This window comes from Rana temporaria, chromosome 12 (assembly GCF_905171775.1).
Source record: "Rana temporaria chromosome 12, aRanTem1.1, whole genome shotgun sequence".
NCBI lineage: Eukaryota > Metazoa > Chordata > Amphibia > Anura > Ranidae > Rana > Rana temporaria.
In genome coordinates, this window is record NC_053500.1 from 9,920,549 (window position 1) to 9,938,157 (window position 17,609).

The window sequence follows — 17,609 nt, forward strand, 5'->3', positions numbered from 1 at the left end:
TCCGAGCGAAGCGAGGACGTGAGGCCGACTGGCCACTTTCCTCGAAATCCACGTCGCCCTGGATGCCGGCCGAGGTTCGGAGATTTCCGTCGGCAAGTTTGCGCCTGCACAGTCCTTAAAGGAACTTTCTCGTTAGCCAGAACCATATCGGCAGATCAGATTGCGCCTGCGCAGGAACTTTCACGTTAGCCGGAACCATATCGGCAGATCACCGGCAATGCACAAAGTAAATCTTGAAAAAAAAAATATGGACGGCCGCACACCAAAACCCCCTTTTGAAAGGTAGCCTTTAATGGTAAAAAAGGAAAAAGCACTACAAAGCACAGCAAGCAGTGGGGTATGTATATGACGCATTTCACACTGGGGTTCAGTGCTTAGTCAGCAGACTCAGACTAAGCACTGAACCCCAGTGTGAAACACGTCAGCTACATTCCCCACTTCTTGCTGTGCTTTGTAGTGCTTTTTCCTTTTTTACCATTAAAGGCTACCTTTCAAAGGTTTTTTGGTGTGCGGCCGTCCATATTTTCTTTTTCGAGTTTGGAGAGGGCCCCTTCCTGTTCCAACATGAACGGTCAAACATTCCCATAAACACCCTCCTAAACCTTGTGGAAGCCTTCCCAGAAGAGTTGAAGCTGTTATAGCTGCAAAGAGCGGAGCCAACTCAATATTGAACCCTACGGACTAAGACTGGGATGCCATTAAAGTTCATGTGCGTCTAAAGCATGGGTCTTCAAACTACGGCCCTCCAGTTGTTCAGGAACTACAATTCCCATCATGCCTAGTCATGTCTGGGAATGTTAGTGTGTTACAATGCCTTATGGGATGTTTAGTTCTACAACAGCTGGAGGGCCGTAGTTTGAGGATCCCTGGTCTAAAGGCAGGCGTTACAATACTTTTGGTAATATAGTGTATATGCAAATAAACTCGGGGACATATAATAGATAATCCATGAAGTTACCAATCTTCCATATCCGAGAAGAAGGTACTTACACAAATCTTACCACCCAAATGTGGAGTTTTTAAGATGACTTCACCCCTTGGTCCAGATGATGTCACCTAAGCTACCCATTTAACCACATTACCAAGGCCCCCATAACGGTCATAGTTGTTGGCATTAAATCCTCCTTCCCAAACTGAAGAGAGGTGTTGCCATTTTTAAATTAAGTTTCTATAATCTGGGTTTGATTATCCTCCTTAAGAAACAACGTATCATTTTTTATGATATTATTTAATCAATGGGCAATCAGTTAAAATTTTCCATGATTGTGAGCCTTATGTAACCGTATTTAAAATTTAAAAAAGACCCTTCTTTTTCCAGAAGAACCGACTCCACATAAAATCAACTGCCTCTCTGGAGATTCGTACAGTCATGGTGATGTCTCCGACTTTGGTATCAAGCCTAACCTTCCGAGTTATAATTACCCCCCACAACCATTTTACAGATATGAACAGGATAATAGCGTAGGGTCCAAATTCCTCTTAGACCCTCAAAAGACTGCTGGGGCTCGAGCGTTGAGTCCACTCATTAAGATCACGCCATCTCATGAACTGTTTCATCCAGGTGGTTCGTACCACCGAGATTCAGAAACATTGTTAGAACATCAGTCAGACTTTGGTAACACCAGATTGCAACCTTGCTATCTTACTGACTACAGAGATACAGCTTGCGTGAGCCCCGGCAGCAGTGCCTCGTCAACGAGTTATATTTCAGAGACTAATTTCTCTCCTTGCACATCTCCTTGCCTTTCACCAAAAAATGGTCCTAATGATGACCTGTCTTCACACTTTCAAACCATCCGTCCTTATTCTCCTAGACCTCCAATAATGTCACCAAGGGAAGGCATCCTAGAGGAAAGCTGCCTGGGACCACGTTCTCCATCTCCTCGACCCAACTCACGGTCGTCTTCCCCAGGTGCAAAGAGAAGGTATTGTGCCGAGGTCAACAATAGCCACCAAACCGGCGTTTCTCCGCGACACTCAAGAACACCATCTCCTGGGGCATCACCTTGTGTTCACCAACCAGATGATAGCTCTTCTGTGAGTTACGGCCACCCTTCTGCTCCTCCACATCCTATGGACGACCTGGGCCTTGCTTCTGATTCTTCATGTGGTGTACCATCAAAAATGTGGAGAACCAGTCCAGATCCTTCTCCGATGTCTCCCCATAAGAGCATGCCATGCCACGTTTTCCAGCCTCAGGACTACCTTGGGCCTTATGAGCATGAAGAAAGGAAGACTTCAGATGCAGGATCTATTCTACTTATGCCACCGACCTGGACAAATCAGCTGGTACCTGCCATGCCCTACTACAGGTACAGACAATATATATATTTTTTTATTCTTCAATATTTAAAGTCTTCAATATGTGGCTTACACAAAAAAAAAAAGAATAAGCACTGTCCTTGTTGCTCATAGTAAAACCCCTTTCACACTGGGTCGCTTATAATGCTAAAAATAGCGCCTATAAAGCGCCCTGAAACAGCTGCTGCTGTCTCTCCAGTATGAAACCCCCGAGGGCTTTCACACTGGAGCGGTGCACTAGCAGGACGGTAAAAAAAATCCTACTAGCAGCTTCTTTGGAGCGGTATGTATACTGCTCCTCCACCGCTCCTGCCCATTGAAATCAATAGGGCACCGCGGCTATACCGCCGGCAAAGTGCCCCTGCCGAGGCGCTATGCGGTGGTTTTAACCCTTTCTCGGCCGCTAAAAACTGGTTATATGAGCATAAATTGGAAAGGGTGGGTTGCTGGCTTCCCAATATTCAACATATGGGAAAGTGAAGTGTCTTATCCCAACATGTTTCGCCAAAGTGGCTTCTTCAGGGGATTTGTTGTGGGACCACCAATCCCTTAGCAAGCTCTAACATAGAATACAAAAACGGATATTAGAATAGTGCATTTATGTAAACATAAACAAAAATAATCATGATGATTAAATTAACATGAGCTAATTAACTAGTCATTTAACCAGCCCAGGTGACTCAGAGGTTGTCTCCTAGCTCACAAACTACAATACACATTATTATAAGTATCAACACAGGACACCTTCACACAATAGCAGGAAAACCACCCGTAGCAGATTATCCAACTCCTACATTGTACAGAGGCCAATATGATCAGCTCTTGTAAATTAACACGTATAGTTCAGAATCAAATAAACCAGGAATAGTCTTTGTATATTTCCTGGGAGATATTGTGGATAAATATTACTGTCCCATCTGAAGTAATCCAAACCACATTCTCAACGTCCATTAGTAGCTGTCCATCATTTTCTCGGTCACCCTGTCCCCCTAATAGACACAGGGTAACTTTTATATAAGAGGGGCATGGGGTGCTGAAACAAGGGTTTTCCAACCTCTCCAAGGGATTCTGAGTTCCTTGGCCCCCCACCCAAAGCGACTCCCGTCACAGATTTGATTTACTAAAGGCAGTTAGACTGTGACAGGAGACACTTTGGGTGGGGGACCCCGTGGCACCCAGAATCACTCGGAGAGGTTGGCAAAGTGCAGTTGCTCCTGAGCTTAGTAAATTAGGTAATTCTTCACTTTGCAAAGAATACCCAATCACATGCAAGGAAAATAATAATAATAAAAAGAGAAAAACAGCATTTTTGCTTGCACATGATTGAATGATGGAAGTCAGCTGAGCTTTTGCTCATTTACTAAGCTCTGGGGCAACTTGAAGAGTGCAACGTTTTTTTGCCATTAGTAAATTAACCCCTTTAGTGCTCTGGGAGAAAAGTACTCACTATAGAAGGAGATGCTTTGTTCAGATTTCATGTCTGAGGTTTTCAACCACTTTAAACCCATTAAGGTTAGCAGAAACACAGAGACAACTGGTTTTAGAAACCACTGCATCAGGATCCTATTGCAGACATCCATGTGATTTTTACTGAAGGGGGAAATCAGCCAGAGAGGACTCGGTTCCTCTCTTCAGCAGAGACCGTGTGGCACATGTCAATGGTGGTTGGCAGCCCATGGCTTCCGAGAGGAACAACTTGTCATGACAAGGTTATGGTTGAGGCTTCTTCTACTGTTTTTCAGATTAAGCAAGTGTTGTGGGAAGAATAACAGGAATTACAGTGCTCTGCGCCCCCAAGCCCACCCTATTTTGAAGCCTATTAGAGCCTCTGGCTCTAATCGTGTGCTTAAAAAAAAGAAAAACCCTGATTGGGTCCGGCACCCTGCATGCAAATCAGGTGGTCGGACGCATGGATGGGGGGCGTGGCCGCCACTGATCCTAAAGCTAACTTCCCGACAACAATATGCAGAATGGATGGAACTGTTTGTGGTATGGAGGTAGGCTGTCACGTACCTGATGGTAGAGCCCAATATACAGGGAGCGGCTTCTTTTACACCTCTGACTCCGGAACCCCGGATAGTGCAGACAGGGAGCTCGGGAGTGCAGAGTCGCACAAGCACCTGGCAGAGTCATGGTTCAGGCCGGGTCAGCAACAGGCGGGCAGCAGGCAGTACAAGGGGAGAAGAAGAAGCGTAGTCAAACAAGCCAGGGGGGCAAAAGGCAGGCAGAAAGCAGGAGCAGTCAAGAACAAGCCGGGTCACAGGAACGGATCAACAGAATGCTTAACAGGTAGCAGACGGGTCTCAGAAACGCTGTAGACCAAACAGCAAGGAGCCCAGGCATCAGTCCCTTTACATAGCCCCGTTTGGCACCAAGAACTGTCACTGCGGCCGCGCGGGCCGACGCGCCACTAACGCGCGTGCGCGCCAAACAGTGCCGTTTGCGGGAGACCCGCGCACAGACATTCCTTCCGCTATCTTGAGTACTGGATTGCACTTCTTGACATAGGCCGAGCAGATGTTCTGTAGGTGGGTGGGGCCTTATTGATAAGGAGGTGGGATTTACCATTTTTTCTTTTTAAACAACTAAACTTTCAATAGATTATGGTTTTGCAGTGATGTAGCAGATATTCCATGAATTAATGAGGCAAGATTAATGGAGAAGTAAAAGAAAATGTTGCAATGACCTGTTGACACTTAAAGACCCCTCATTGCTCAATATATGAGGAACAAGGCACAAAAATAAGCCTATTCAGCATTACATCAGTGCAATAATCAAAGAGGCTTTGCTTACCGAGGTCATAAACCTACAGAAATCTCACACTGACCGGTGGGAATCTTCAGAACAATACTTCCTCAGCATAAATGAAAACAAGGAAGCGTAGCACTTATTATATACAGGCTAAATCCAGATGACTATATAGTCCATATTAACCACTTGTCCACCGGGCCTATTTTGGCACTTCTCTCCTTTATGTAAAAATCACAATTTTTTTGGTAGAAAATTAATCGGAACCCCCAAATATTATATATATATTTTTTTCTTTAGCAGACACCCTAGGGAAAAAAAAACAGTTTCATAAATTAAAAAATAACAAAACAGTAAAGTTAGCCCAATTTTTTTGTATAATGTGAAAGATGATGTTACACCGAGTAAATAGATACCTAACATGTCACGCTTTAAAATTGCGCACACTCATGGAATGGCGCCAAACTTCGGTACTTAAAAATCTCCATAGGCGACGCTTTGACATTTTTTACAGGTTACTATTTTCGAGTTACAGAGGAGGTCTAGTGCAAGAATTGTTGCACACGCTCTAACGCACGCGACGATACCTCACATGTGAGGTTTAAACGGCGTTTACATATGTGGGCGGGACTTGCATGCGTGTTCGCTTCTGCGCACGAGATAACGGGGACGGGCATTTTGAAAAAAAACTTTTTATTTTACTTAAAAAAATATATTTTTACACTTTTTTTTACATTTTTTTTTTGGATCACTTTTATTTCTATTACAAGGAATGTAAACATCCCTTGTAATAGGAATCAGTGTGACAGGTCCTCTTTATGGAGAGATGGGGAGTCAATAAGACCTCACATCTCTCCTCCAGGCTTACAAGCATGAAATCTGTGAAAAAAAAATCACCGATCACATGCCGACAGCCGCGATTGCGGCTTTGTTTACTTCCGGGTACCGGGCGTGACGTCATAACGTCGCGCCCGGGCCTCCGACGGTCATAGAGATGACTGGTGACCATTGTTTTATAGGTTACCAGTTTAGAGTTACAGAGGAGGTCTAGCGCTAGAAGTATTGCTCTCGCTCAAACAATCGCAGCGATACCTCACATGTGTGGTTTGAACATTGTTTACATATGTGGGCGTGATCTACATATGCATGGAGGGTATGGGGGCGCTTTAACATTTTTTTTTTTTTTTTTTTTTATTGTTTATTTTTTTTTTTTTTTTTTTTACACTTTCCCCTTAATTTTTTATGTTTTGATCACTTTTATTCCTATTACAGTGAAACCTCGGATTGCGAGTAATGTGGTTTACGAACATTTCGCAAACAAGCTATTTATTTATTTATTTATTTTTAATCCTCTGTGACTCGGTTTGCAAGCGTTGTCTCGCAGGATTCAAGCCACTGGGGTGTGCAGTACCGCATTTGGCCAGGGGTGCCGGGGCTCCGGTGACGCTCTCAGACACTCCGAGCATTTCTGAGTGTCTCTGAATGTCTCCGAGACACTCGGTTCCTCTGGTCACATGCGGTACTGTATACACCGGCGCCCACGCACCTCTGCCCGCATACAGTACTGCATACACCTTGTCAGACAAGTTCACCTGCATTTATTATACATGTCCTCACCGGGGACCATTCACCATGCTGTATGTATTTCTTCTTGCAGCATCCCAGTTGCCTCACTTCCTGCTCTGGAGTGGCCCCTGCCGAGTCAGACGGGATCCTACGAACTCCAGATTGAAGTGCAGCCGAAACAACACCATCGTGCCCATTATGAGACAGAGGGCAGCCGCGGGGCAGTGAAAGCCTGTACCGGAGGACACCCAATCATCCAGGTAAGTGAATAATTAGTGTGTGTGAGAATGAGAAAAAGAAATACTGCAGTCTTGTGTCTGTTTACTACTTCCGACCCGGGCCAAATGACGGTCTCAAGGTGGCTCTATAAATCTGGGAGGCCATCTTTTTACAGCCTCGGGTCCTCCGGCACTGGGGGGCCCGGCGCGTCACAGAGATGCCGATGCGCGTGCCTGGTGTCCGCCAGCTATCCGCGATCGGCAGTGACAGAGCAGGAACATGGATCTCTGTAAACACAGAGATCCACTTCCTGTCAGAGAGAGGAGACTGATGCTGTGTCCCTTGTACATAGGGACACAGCATCAGTCCCCTCCCCCCACAGTAAGAATCACTCCCAGGGTACACATTTAACCCCTTCCCCGCCCCCTAGTGTTAACCCCTTCCCTGCCAGTCACATTTATACAGTAATCAGTGCATATTTATAGCACTGTTCGCTGTATAAATGGGAATGGTCCCAAAAATGTGTCAAAAGTGTCCGATGTGTCCGCCGTAATATTGCAGTTCTGACAAAAATCGCTGATCGCCGCCATTACTAGTAAAAAAAAAAAATAAAAAAATGTCAGAATTCTATCCCCTATTTTGTAGCCGCTATAACTTTTGCGCAAACCAATCACAATACGCTTATTGTGATTATTTTTATTTTTTTACCAAAAATATGTAGAATACATATCGGCCTAAACTGAGAACATTTTTTTTTATTACAGCAAAAAGTAAAAAAATATTGTGTTTTTTTTCAAAATTGTCAGTCTTTTTTTGTTTATAGTGCAAAAAAATAAAAACCGCAGAGGTGATCAAATACCACCAAAAGAAAGCTCTATTTGTGGGGGAAAAAGGACGTCAATTTTGTTTGGGAGGCACGTCGCACGACCGCGCAATTTGAATTTAAAGCGACGCAGTGGCGAAAGCTGAAATTTCGCCTGGGCAGGAAGGGGGGTATATGTGCCCAGTAAGCAAGTGGTTAATATCCATAAAAAAAAAAAATTATGTGATACTAAAGTCCCAGGTTTTTTTGTTTAAAAATATAACAAACATGTTATACTTGTCTCCTCTGTGCAGTTGGTTTTGCACAGAGCAGCCCAGATCCTCCTCTTCTCGGGTCCCCCACAGCCACTCCTTGCTCCTCCCCCCCCTGCCAAGCGCCCCCCACAGAAAGCAGCTTGCTATGGGGGCACCCGAGCTGAGGCACAGCTCTGTATGTATCTTTAGGCTCGGTTCACACTGATGTGATGCAGGAAAGGCACAGGAATCACTGCGTTTACCGCATGGCAATCGCACTGTGTTCATGCGATCTGCTTCAGGTGTCAGTTTAAAGGTAACGACACCCACAAAAAGCATCAGATCACATGAGTATGAACACCCATGCCATCCGATTCCAGTGCAGCAAAAAATAAAAATAAAGTGCGTTTTTAGGTGCCGAACCTGCGTTTTACGATTGTAGTGCGTTTTGAGATCGCAGGCAGAATGGCAGCGATTCTGACGCAAAATGCCCACGTGTGCATGGTGCCTAACTGTGTGTTAGGAAAAATGGAATGTCTGTAATCTGGGCACTGGCGCACTTCAACCTCTTCACGCCGAGCGTCCCCATAAATGCTTCCCTCTGTAAACCACTTACTGTGCTAAAGAGTTTTTTTTCTGGATTTTTGGGTTTGATAATATTCTGTCTCTATCATTTAGAACAGGGGTCTCCAAACTTTCCAAACAAGGGGCCAATTTACTGTCCATCAGTCTTCGGGGGGGGGGGGGGGGGGGGGGGGAACTGTAGTCATTGGGAGTAGAAAAGGTCCCAATGTCAGCAGGAAAAAATAATGCCCCATCTTTGGTGTCGGTGGCAGGCCTTTCCCCCAAAGTTGGTATCATTTGGAGAATTCATGCCCTATCCCTGGTGTCACTGGGCACAATTGTTGATGTCATTAGGAGGAATTGTACCCATTGTTGATGTCAATGGGCCCAATTGTTGGTGACTTTTGGATGAATTGTGTGTCATTGTTGGTGTCAGTAGGAAAAATTGTGCACCATCAGTGGTGTCATTGGGGATAATTCTTGGTGCCTTGGGACATTAGGTCATTGGAAGAAATTGTGCCTCATTGTTGGTGTGAGTCTGAGAAATTGTGCACCATCAGTGGTGTTATTTAGCCTAACTGTTGGTGGCTTTGGGTCATTAGGTCATTGGAATGAATTGTGCCTCATTGTTGGTGTCAGAAGAGGAATTATGCACCGCCAGTGGTGTTATTTGGCCTAATTGTTGGTGGCTTTGGGACATTAGGTCATTGGAAGGAATTGTGCCTCATTGTTGGTGTCAGTAGGAAAAATTGTGCACCATTAGTGGTGTTATTTGGCCTAATTGTTGGTGGCTTTGGGACATTAGGTCATTGGAAGGAATTGTGTGTCATTGTTGGTGTCAGCAGGAAAAATTATGCACCGCCAGTGGTGTTATTTGGCCAAATTGTTGGTGGCTTTGGGTCATTAGGTCATTGGAATGAATTGTGCCTCAATGTTGGTGTCAGAAGAGGAATTATGCACCGCCAGTGGTGTTATTTGGCCAAATTGTTGGTGGCTTTGGGACATTAGGTCATTGGAAGGAATTGTGCCTCACTGTTGGTGTCAGAAGAGAAATTGTGCACCATCAGTGGTGTCATTGGGCATTATTGTTGGTGCCTTTGGGTCATTGGAAGGAATTGTGCCCCATTTGGTGTCATTGGGAGGAATTTTGCCCCCTCAGTGGTGTTAGTGGAGGGAGAAATGATGCCCCATTGTTGATATCAGTGGATAAAATGGTGCCCAAGAGCCAGATAAAAGCAAGCAAAGGGCCACAGTTTGGAGACCACTGATGTAGAATACACCTACGATAACATTTTTAACCCTTCATTTCTTTGTAAGTGGGAAAACTTCCAAAATCTGCAGGGGGGATCCGTATGCTGTATACCTGTGATATTGTCCCTCTAAGATTGTTCTTGCCGCCACCGTCTGGTCGATCGATCTCACCTTTTTATGGAACAAGAACTTGTGTGTGTTGGGTCTGCAGACTGCTGTCTGGTGTTTGTAGTTCATTTGAATATACAGCCTCAGATGAAGTTCTTCTTCTCTGTTATCAGTCCTTCCTGCCTCGCAGTACACTGATGGTGTACCATTTTATCTTCTCCCCGGTTGTATTCTGTCCAGAGTGCAGGGTGTAACAATGTCTGTCTCTTTTATGGCCATTTCCCCACAGAAGAGCCAACTTGTGTGCACTTTCCTTACTCATTACGTTCTTTTAGAGCAAACAAAGTGTGTTTGAGCGAACGGGTGAACAAGCGCGTTATTGTCAATTGGAGAAAAGTGGGCCTCCTGCACATTGAGACAGGTGTGTGCGCGGGATCCAGGGTGATGATAGGTCATTATTTACACAAAGCGGGGAGCCACTTTCCAGCGCACAGCCCGGGACGGCGTATACATTTCTTTGTTTAGACAGAAAAGGCTGCTGACTTCCCTCCAGACCTTGATCTATAAATACTCCCTTCTGTTTATTTTCTCCTCTTTTTTTCTTTAATGTTTTCTCTAGCAGCTAAAAAAACACAACACGGCTTTCAAGTCACCGGGCTTGAGATTTAATCCTAATTAAAGCTCCCTTTCCTGTGACTGGTAACCACCGGTGACACCGACTACCAATTACAGGACAGACACCAAGTCACACAGACAGACAAACTTACACAACACGTCTCTGCCTACTATGGCGAGCCTCCCGCCCCGGCGAAAAGTCAAAACATATTTGTGTGAGGAATTTCCTGCAAACCAAAAAAAGATACCGGCCAAGTGACAGTAATAAACATGCATACAAATGTGTCTTTTTACAGCAATAAACTGTTTGCTTAGTCGGCATATCGGCCAACGCGCTTTGGGCTTCCTTCAAGCGCAACTCTGAGATAAGCTAATGTTTTTTTAAATACAAGGGGCATGTGTACTCTTACTTGAACCTCGGTGTGTTTTGTGTGTTTCTTCCAGTTCTATGCAATAATTCAATTAAAAGCGTTTCCTTTGTGTAGAAGTTTCCTGGAATAAAGACCAGTCACTGCTGTTCATTCTCCTTGTGCAGGGTGACCGGTCTTGTCTCCACCCCCTCCTGTTGTTTCTATAAGCAGCCTGTAGTAGGTGGAGCTTGCTAGTTCCCTCCCACAGGTCTGCAGGGTGACTGGTCTTGTCTCCACCCCCTCCTGTTGTTTCTATAAGCAGCCTGTAGTGGGTGTAGCCTGCTGGGTCATTCCCACAGCTCTGCAGGGTGACTGGTCTTGTCTCCACCCCCTCCTGTTGTTTCTATAAGCAGCCTGTAGTAGGTGGAACTTGCTGGTTCCCTCCCACAGCTCTGCAGGGTGACTGGTCTTGTCTCCACCCCTTCTGTTGTTTCTATAGGCAGCCTGTAGTGGGTGTAGCCTGTTGGGTCCCTCCCACAGCTCTGCTCTCTCTTCTCCTTGTGCATGGTGACTGGTCATGTCTCCGCCCCCTTCTGTTGTTTCTATAGGCAGCCTGTAGTGGGTGTAGCCTGTTGGGTCCCTCCCACTGCTCTGCTCTCTCTCTCCTTGTGCATGGTGACTGGTCATGTCTCCGCCCCCTTCTGTAGTTTCTATAGGAAGCCTGTAGTGGGCGTAGCCTGCTGGGTCATTCCCACTGCTCTGCTCTCTCTCCTTCTGCATGGTGACTGGTCATGTCTCTGCCCCCTATTGTATTTTTTGTAGGCAGCCAGTAGTGGGTGGAGCTTGCTGGTTCCCTCCTACAGCTCTGCAGGGTGACTGGTCTTGTCTCCACCCCTTCTGTTGTTTCTATAGGAAGCCTGTAGTGGGCGTAGCCTGCTGGGTCATTCCCACAGCTCTGCTCTCTCTCTCCTTGTGCATGGTGACTGGTCATGTCTCCGCCCCCTTCTGTAGTTTCTATAGGAAGCCTGTAGTGGGCGTAGCCTGCTGGGTCATTCCCACAGCTCTGCTCTCTCTCCTTGTGCATGGTGACTGGTCATGTCTCCGCCCCCTTCTGTAGTTTCTATAGGAAGCCTGTAGTGGGCGTAGCCTGCTGGGTCATTCCCACAGCTCTGCTCTCTCTCCTTGTGCATGGTGACTGGTCATGTCTCCGCCCCCTTCTGTAGTTTCTATACGAAGCCTGTAGTGGGCGTAGCCTGCTGGGTCATTCCCACAGCTCTGCTCTCTCTCCTTGTGCATGGTGACTAGTCATGTCTCCACCCCTTCTGTTGTTTCTATAGGAAGCCTGTAGTGGGCGTAGCCTGCTGGGTCATTCCCACAGCTCTGCTCTCTCTCTCCTTGTGCATGGTGACTGGTCATGTCTCCGCCCCCTTCTGTAGTTTCTATAGGAAGCCTGTAGTGGGAGTAGCCTGCTGGGTCATTCCCACAGCTCTGCTCTCTCTCCTTGTGCATGGTGACTGGTCATGTCTCCGCTCCCTTCTGTAGTTTCTATAGGAAGCCTGTAGTGGGCGTAGCCTGCTGGGTCAGTCCCACAGCTCTGCTCTCTCTCTCCTTGTGCATGGTGACTGGTCATGTCTCCGCCCCCTTCTGTAGTTTCTATAGGAAGCCTGTAGTGGGAGTAGCCTGCTGGGTCATTCCCACAGCTCTGCTCTCTCTCCTTGTGCATGGTGACTGGTCATGTCTCCGCTCCCTTCTGTAGTTTCTATAGGAAGCCTGTAGTGGGCGTAGCCTGCTGGGTCAGTCCCACAGCTCTGCTCGCTCTCTCCTTGTGCATGGTGACTGGTCATGTCTCCGCCCCCTTCTGTAGTTTCTATAGGAAGCCTGTAGTGGGCGTAGCCTGCTGGGTCATTCCCACAGCTCTGCTCTCTCTCCTTGTGACTGGTCATGTCTCTGCCCCCTCTTGTATTTTTTGTAGGCAGCAAGTAGTGGGTGGAGCCTGCTGGGTCCCTCCCACAGCTCTGCTTTTTCTCCTTGTGCAGGGGGGTGACTGGACTTGTCTACGCCCCTCCTGTAGTTTCTATAGGCAGCTTGTAGTGGGTGGAGCCTGCTGGGTCAGCTGTTGGTTTTCCAGCACGCACATCCGGCAGTAGCCAGCCGAACGGACGGCTTCTATTGGACAGACCGACACACACATGGCGAATGTTGACTGTTTTTTTTTTTCTGTAACCGGACGTTGTCTCCCGACATTCGGCCCGCGTGTACGGGGCTTTAGTCACCAGCTAACGATACCATGAATTTAGATTAAAACAGATTTCTCTTTTGAAACCTGTGCCAGTCTTATGCATGCTGTCAGATCTTTGCTGCCACAAATAAAGAACTTATTGGTGGATTACATAGGCGTACGCACACCAGGCACACCCTAATCACCCTGTGCAGCACAGATTCCCCCTACTGCCCTGGCTCCCCCCTTCTTCCCTCTGCAGCGCTGCCTGCTTTCCCCCTCTCCTGCCGGGGATGTTTTAGGATGAGTGAGGGAAGGGGCTGGTAAATATGTATTTATCAGCCCCTTCCCTTTCTGAATGAACATCGTGAGTGATTGGTAGTGTGTGTATGAGCTTTGGGGTGCACACCCTAATGCAATAGGCTGCGCGCACCTATGGTGGATTATAAAATCCCATTTCACCCAGAATGGCGGCAGGCTGAGACGACGTCCATTTCATGTTTATTTTTTTAATGTGTAATGTGATGTTCACATCCTCGCTCTTATCTTGCAGTTGACATAAGTGGAGTCGCTTCCTTTGCTTTGTTTCCAAGCCGCAGTCAGGTGTGTGGCTAACGTAAGGCTCAAGTCTTGAACAATGCAGATTTTGGGTGGTGGTTACAGCCTGGCACGAAAATCCGCATCTTGCCTGGAAATCGCGCTTTACCAGTGCCAGGTGAATCTGACCCCCTTCTTTCTTTTTTTGGTAGCATGTAAAGAGCGAGGCCAAGTGTTGCGTGTGTGCGTGTTTATTTAAAGCCTTTTAGGAGCATGCAGCACATCAGAACAAGAGATGTGGCTGAACACCGGAAAGCCTATTAATTTCCTCTTTCTTCTCTGAGAAGTTTGCAAACAGTCGTCTTTTTAGGTGGCACTGCAAATGTAAGGAAGGAAGTAACCTTGACGGAGAAAGGACAGAGCTTCTATATGTAGTGTTTACATGGAGACTACTTCATATTTATGTTGTCTCCGGTGCTGTGCTGTGTCGTGGATCTCCCCGTCGGGTTTGTAGGTTTTTACATTACTTTGGTCTTTTGCCAACCACTGTGAGTGGAATCCATCAACTAATGCAGGGCTCAACATTTCAAGTCCTGAGCCAGCCAGGCCTTAAAGCGGAGTTCCGGCCACAATTTCACTTTGTAAATATAAATACCCCTGTAATACACAAGCTTAATGTATTCTAGTAAAGTTAGTCTGTAAACTAAGGTCCGTTTTGTTAGGTTGTTAGAGCATTTAGTTAGTTTATAATCTAGAAATAGACCGTGGCCATCTTAAGTGTGGGCATCATGAAGCCAGACTGTATGACTTCTTGGATTTCAGCCTTGCAGATCTCGCACATGCTCAGTGCTGCACAAGCGATGTAATAGGTTTCAGTCAGGTTTCCATAGCAACGGGAGTGTCAGAGGAAGTTGCCGCCCCTTCTCTATGCAAATGGGCTATTTGCAAGGACTACTGGGATACATGATGCCTATCCCAGAAACCCTTGCGAATAGCCTTGTGACTTAAAGCGGATCTCCACTCTAAAGCGAAGTCGCGCTGATCGGCACCCTCCCCCCCTCCGGTGTCACATTTGACACCTTTCAGGGGGAGGGGGGTGCAGATACCTGTCTACAGACAGGTATCTGCACCCACTTCCGGCCCTACGATACGGGCAAAAGACGGGTTTTTTCCTTGCTTCCCATCCGTCCCCCGTTGTATGCTGGGAACACTCGGCTCCCAGCACACAGCGGGAGCCAATCGGCGGGCGCAGCGCGACTCGCGCATGCGCCGTAGGGAACCGGGCAGTGAAGCCGGAGCGCTTCACTACCTGGTTCCCTCACCGTGGATGGAGGGGGGAGCAGCAGGGTGACGAGCGATCGCTCGTCATCTGCTGCGGACGGCGCTGGACTCCAGGACAGGTAAGTGTCCTTATATTAAAAGTCAGCAGCTGCAGTATTTGTAGCTGCTGGCTTTTAATATATTTTTTTAGTGGCACATCCGCTTTAATAGCCTAGGCTAATAAGGAGGAGGAAGTAATAAAGGACTACAAAATAAAGGTATTTACAAGCAACAAATTAAATAAAAATTGTCCATTCTGAACACTATGAGATTAGGGCATGCAGTACAGACAATCATAAAAAAATGTGTGGAACTCCACTTTAAGAGTTACTCGCCAACCAGTTGCCCCACCCAACCCCTACCATGCCCTGCCCCTAATCACGCCCTCGTACATCATCTGATGAAATGACACCGTTAAATGTTTTATGCAAAACTAAGTTACAAAAATTATTAATTCAATCTTATTTTATTCAGAGAAAAGAGAGACAGAAAGACAAAAAAACGTCTCAAGCATTGCAAACAGTAACATTAATTATATCAACAATAAGCATCAAGTGTGACATAATAGAAGCATGTCTAGGTTACGTGAGAAACAGGAATGTGAACATGTGTACGTGGACCACCATAAGGCCGATCGATTAGGCAATCCCCAGATATATAAAATAAACAGTAATTGTATCTACAAAAATTATTAATAACAACAACTGTATTAATATTAACATAAACCATATTTCACTGATCTGACTGTGACAAATAAAATAAGGATAATATATGATTGGCTACTATAATCACTGTTACTGCCTTGTTTAAGGGGTTGTAAAGGATTTTTTTCCCCCTAAATATCTTCCTTTACCTTAGTGCAGTCCTCCTTCACTTACCTCATCCTTCCATTTTGCTTTTAAATGTCCTTATTTCTCCTGAGAAATCATCACTTCCTGTTCTTCTGTCTGTAACTCCACACAGTAATGCGAGGCTTTCTCCCTGGTGTGGAGATAGTAGATAAACTATTGTCATAATATTAGGTTTATTATCACTTTAACTTATCCGTTTAACAAGCTGGTGATTGGTTACTAGGCGGTCTGAGCAACCAATCACCAGCTTGTTAATAGTAAAAGTAAATTTTAGCAGCACCTGCTCCCCGCCCTGCTAAAAAAAAAAAATGGCTATAGTTCTACTTTGTTACCAAATGAAATATGTGTATTTACAGTGATTCCATAAAAAAAATACATCTTATGAATATATTCCTTAATACAGAGCTGCTTTCATTGGTGTCATTCATATCATCCTGGAGTTCAGCTTTAAGCCCAATACCAGAAGACCCAACTCCCTTCATGAAGGTTGTGAAGTTGACCCTTATAAACAGGACAGGCTTTGGTCTCTCCCGGGTATTTGCTACTTTACCAACCAATATTTGTGAATCACATGCAACCCATTCCGGTTTTGAATCCAATAGTCAGTTTTGTGGACTTGGCAATATTTTCTAAGGCTAGAGCCAGTTTCCAGTATTTCTTATTTTGCTGGAGAAGAAATGTCCAAAGTATATACACAGGAGCTGACCATATGGCCCTTCACTCCTTTCTCCAGTTGTTTGCTATAGATTGCAATGATGTCGATCCCGACCATAGGTCATGCGGCTTCATCCTTGAGTTTAGAACTTGTTTGAAATTGCAGATATTATCTCGCTGATAAATCTATACAGAGACCACATGTTGTATTCCCACTGAATGTGCTGCTTGTGATTTGTATGGTGTTTCAAAGGAAACCGGGGGTAGGCAACCTTTCAAAACATAGCCCTTAAGCCCCCAGTAAAAACACAGCATAGTGCCCTGTGCCCCCCCCCCCATAGCAGTGTCCTCTGCCCCCCATAACAGTGTCCTGTGCCCCCCCTGCACATCACCCCCACTGTAGTGTCCTCTGTCCCCCCTTTACAACATCCCCCATGTAGTGTCCTGCTCCCCCCTCCCCAATAGCAGTGTCCTGTGCCCCCTAAAGCAGTGTCCTCTGCCCCCCTGAACATCACCCCCACTATAGTGTCCTTTGCCCCCCCTTTACAGCACCCCCATGTAGTGGGCTCTTCCCCCTCCCCATAGCAGTGTCCTGTGACCCCCCCCTCAAAACAGTACCGCTCCCCCTTCACATGCCCCCCCACTGTAGTGTCCACTGCTCCCCCTATAGCAGTTTCCTCTGTCCCCCTTTACATCACCCCCCCCCAACAACTGTAGTGTCCTATTGCCTTCTATCCCCTTCACATCACATTCCCCCCACTGTAGTGTCCTGTGCACCCCCCCCCCCCCATAGTGTCCTGTGCCCTCTGCCCCCCTTCGCATCAATCACCCCTCCCTGTAGTGTCCTGTCCCCCCCCCCCCCGCCAACTGTAGTGTCCTATTGCCTTCTGTTCCCTTCAAATCACATTCCCCCCCACTGTAGTGTCCTGTGCACCCCCCCCCCATAGTGTCCTGTGCCCTCTGCCCCCTTCGCATCAATCACCCCTCCCTGTAGTGTCCTGTGCCCCCCCGCCAACTGTAGTGTCCTATTGCCTTCTGTTCCCTTCACATCACATTCCCCCCACTGTAGTGTCCTGTGCGCCCCCCCCCCCCATAGTGTCCTGTGCCCTCCTCCCCCCTTCGCATCTCCCCGCCAACTGTAGTGTCCTATTGCCTTCTGTCCCCTTCACATCACATTCCCCCCACTGTAGTGTCCTGTGCACCCCCCCCACAGTGTCCTGTGCCCTCTGCCCCCCTTCGCATCAATCACCC

The 17,609-nt window shown here is 46.6% G+C and overlaps 1 protein-coding gene across 3 annotated transcripts in view; it reads left to right on the plus strand.

The window, feature by feature from the left end:
• Positions 1-17,609, plus strand: part of NFATC2 (nuclear factor of activated T cells 2) — a 162,511-nt gene that overhangs the window by 51,314 nt on the left and 93,588 nt on the right. For all 3 annotated transcript variants that reach the window (XM_040330962.1, XM_040330961.1, XM_040330960.1), the window contains exons 2-3: positions 1,319-2,312; positions 6,707-6,875. In XM_040330962.1, coding sequence (XP_040186896.1) covers positions 1,319-2,312; positions 6,707-6,875 — 1,163 coding nt within the window. The remainder of the gene's footprint in view (positions 1-1,318; positions 2,313-6,706; positions 6,876-17,609) is intronic.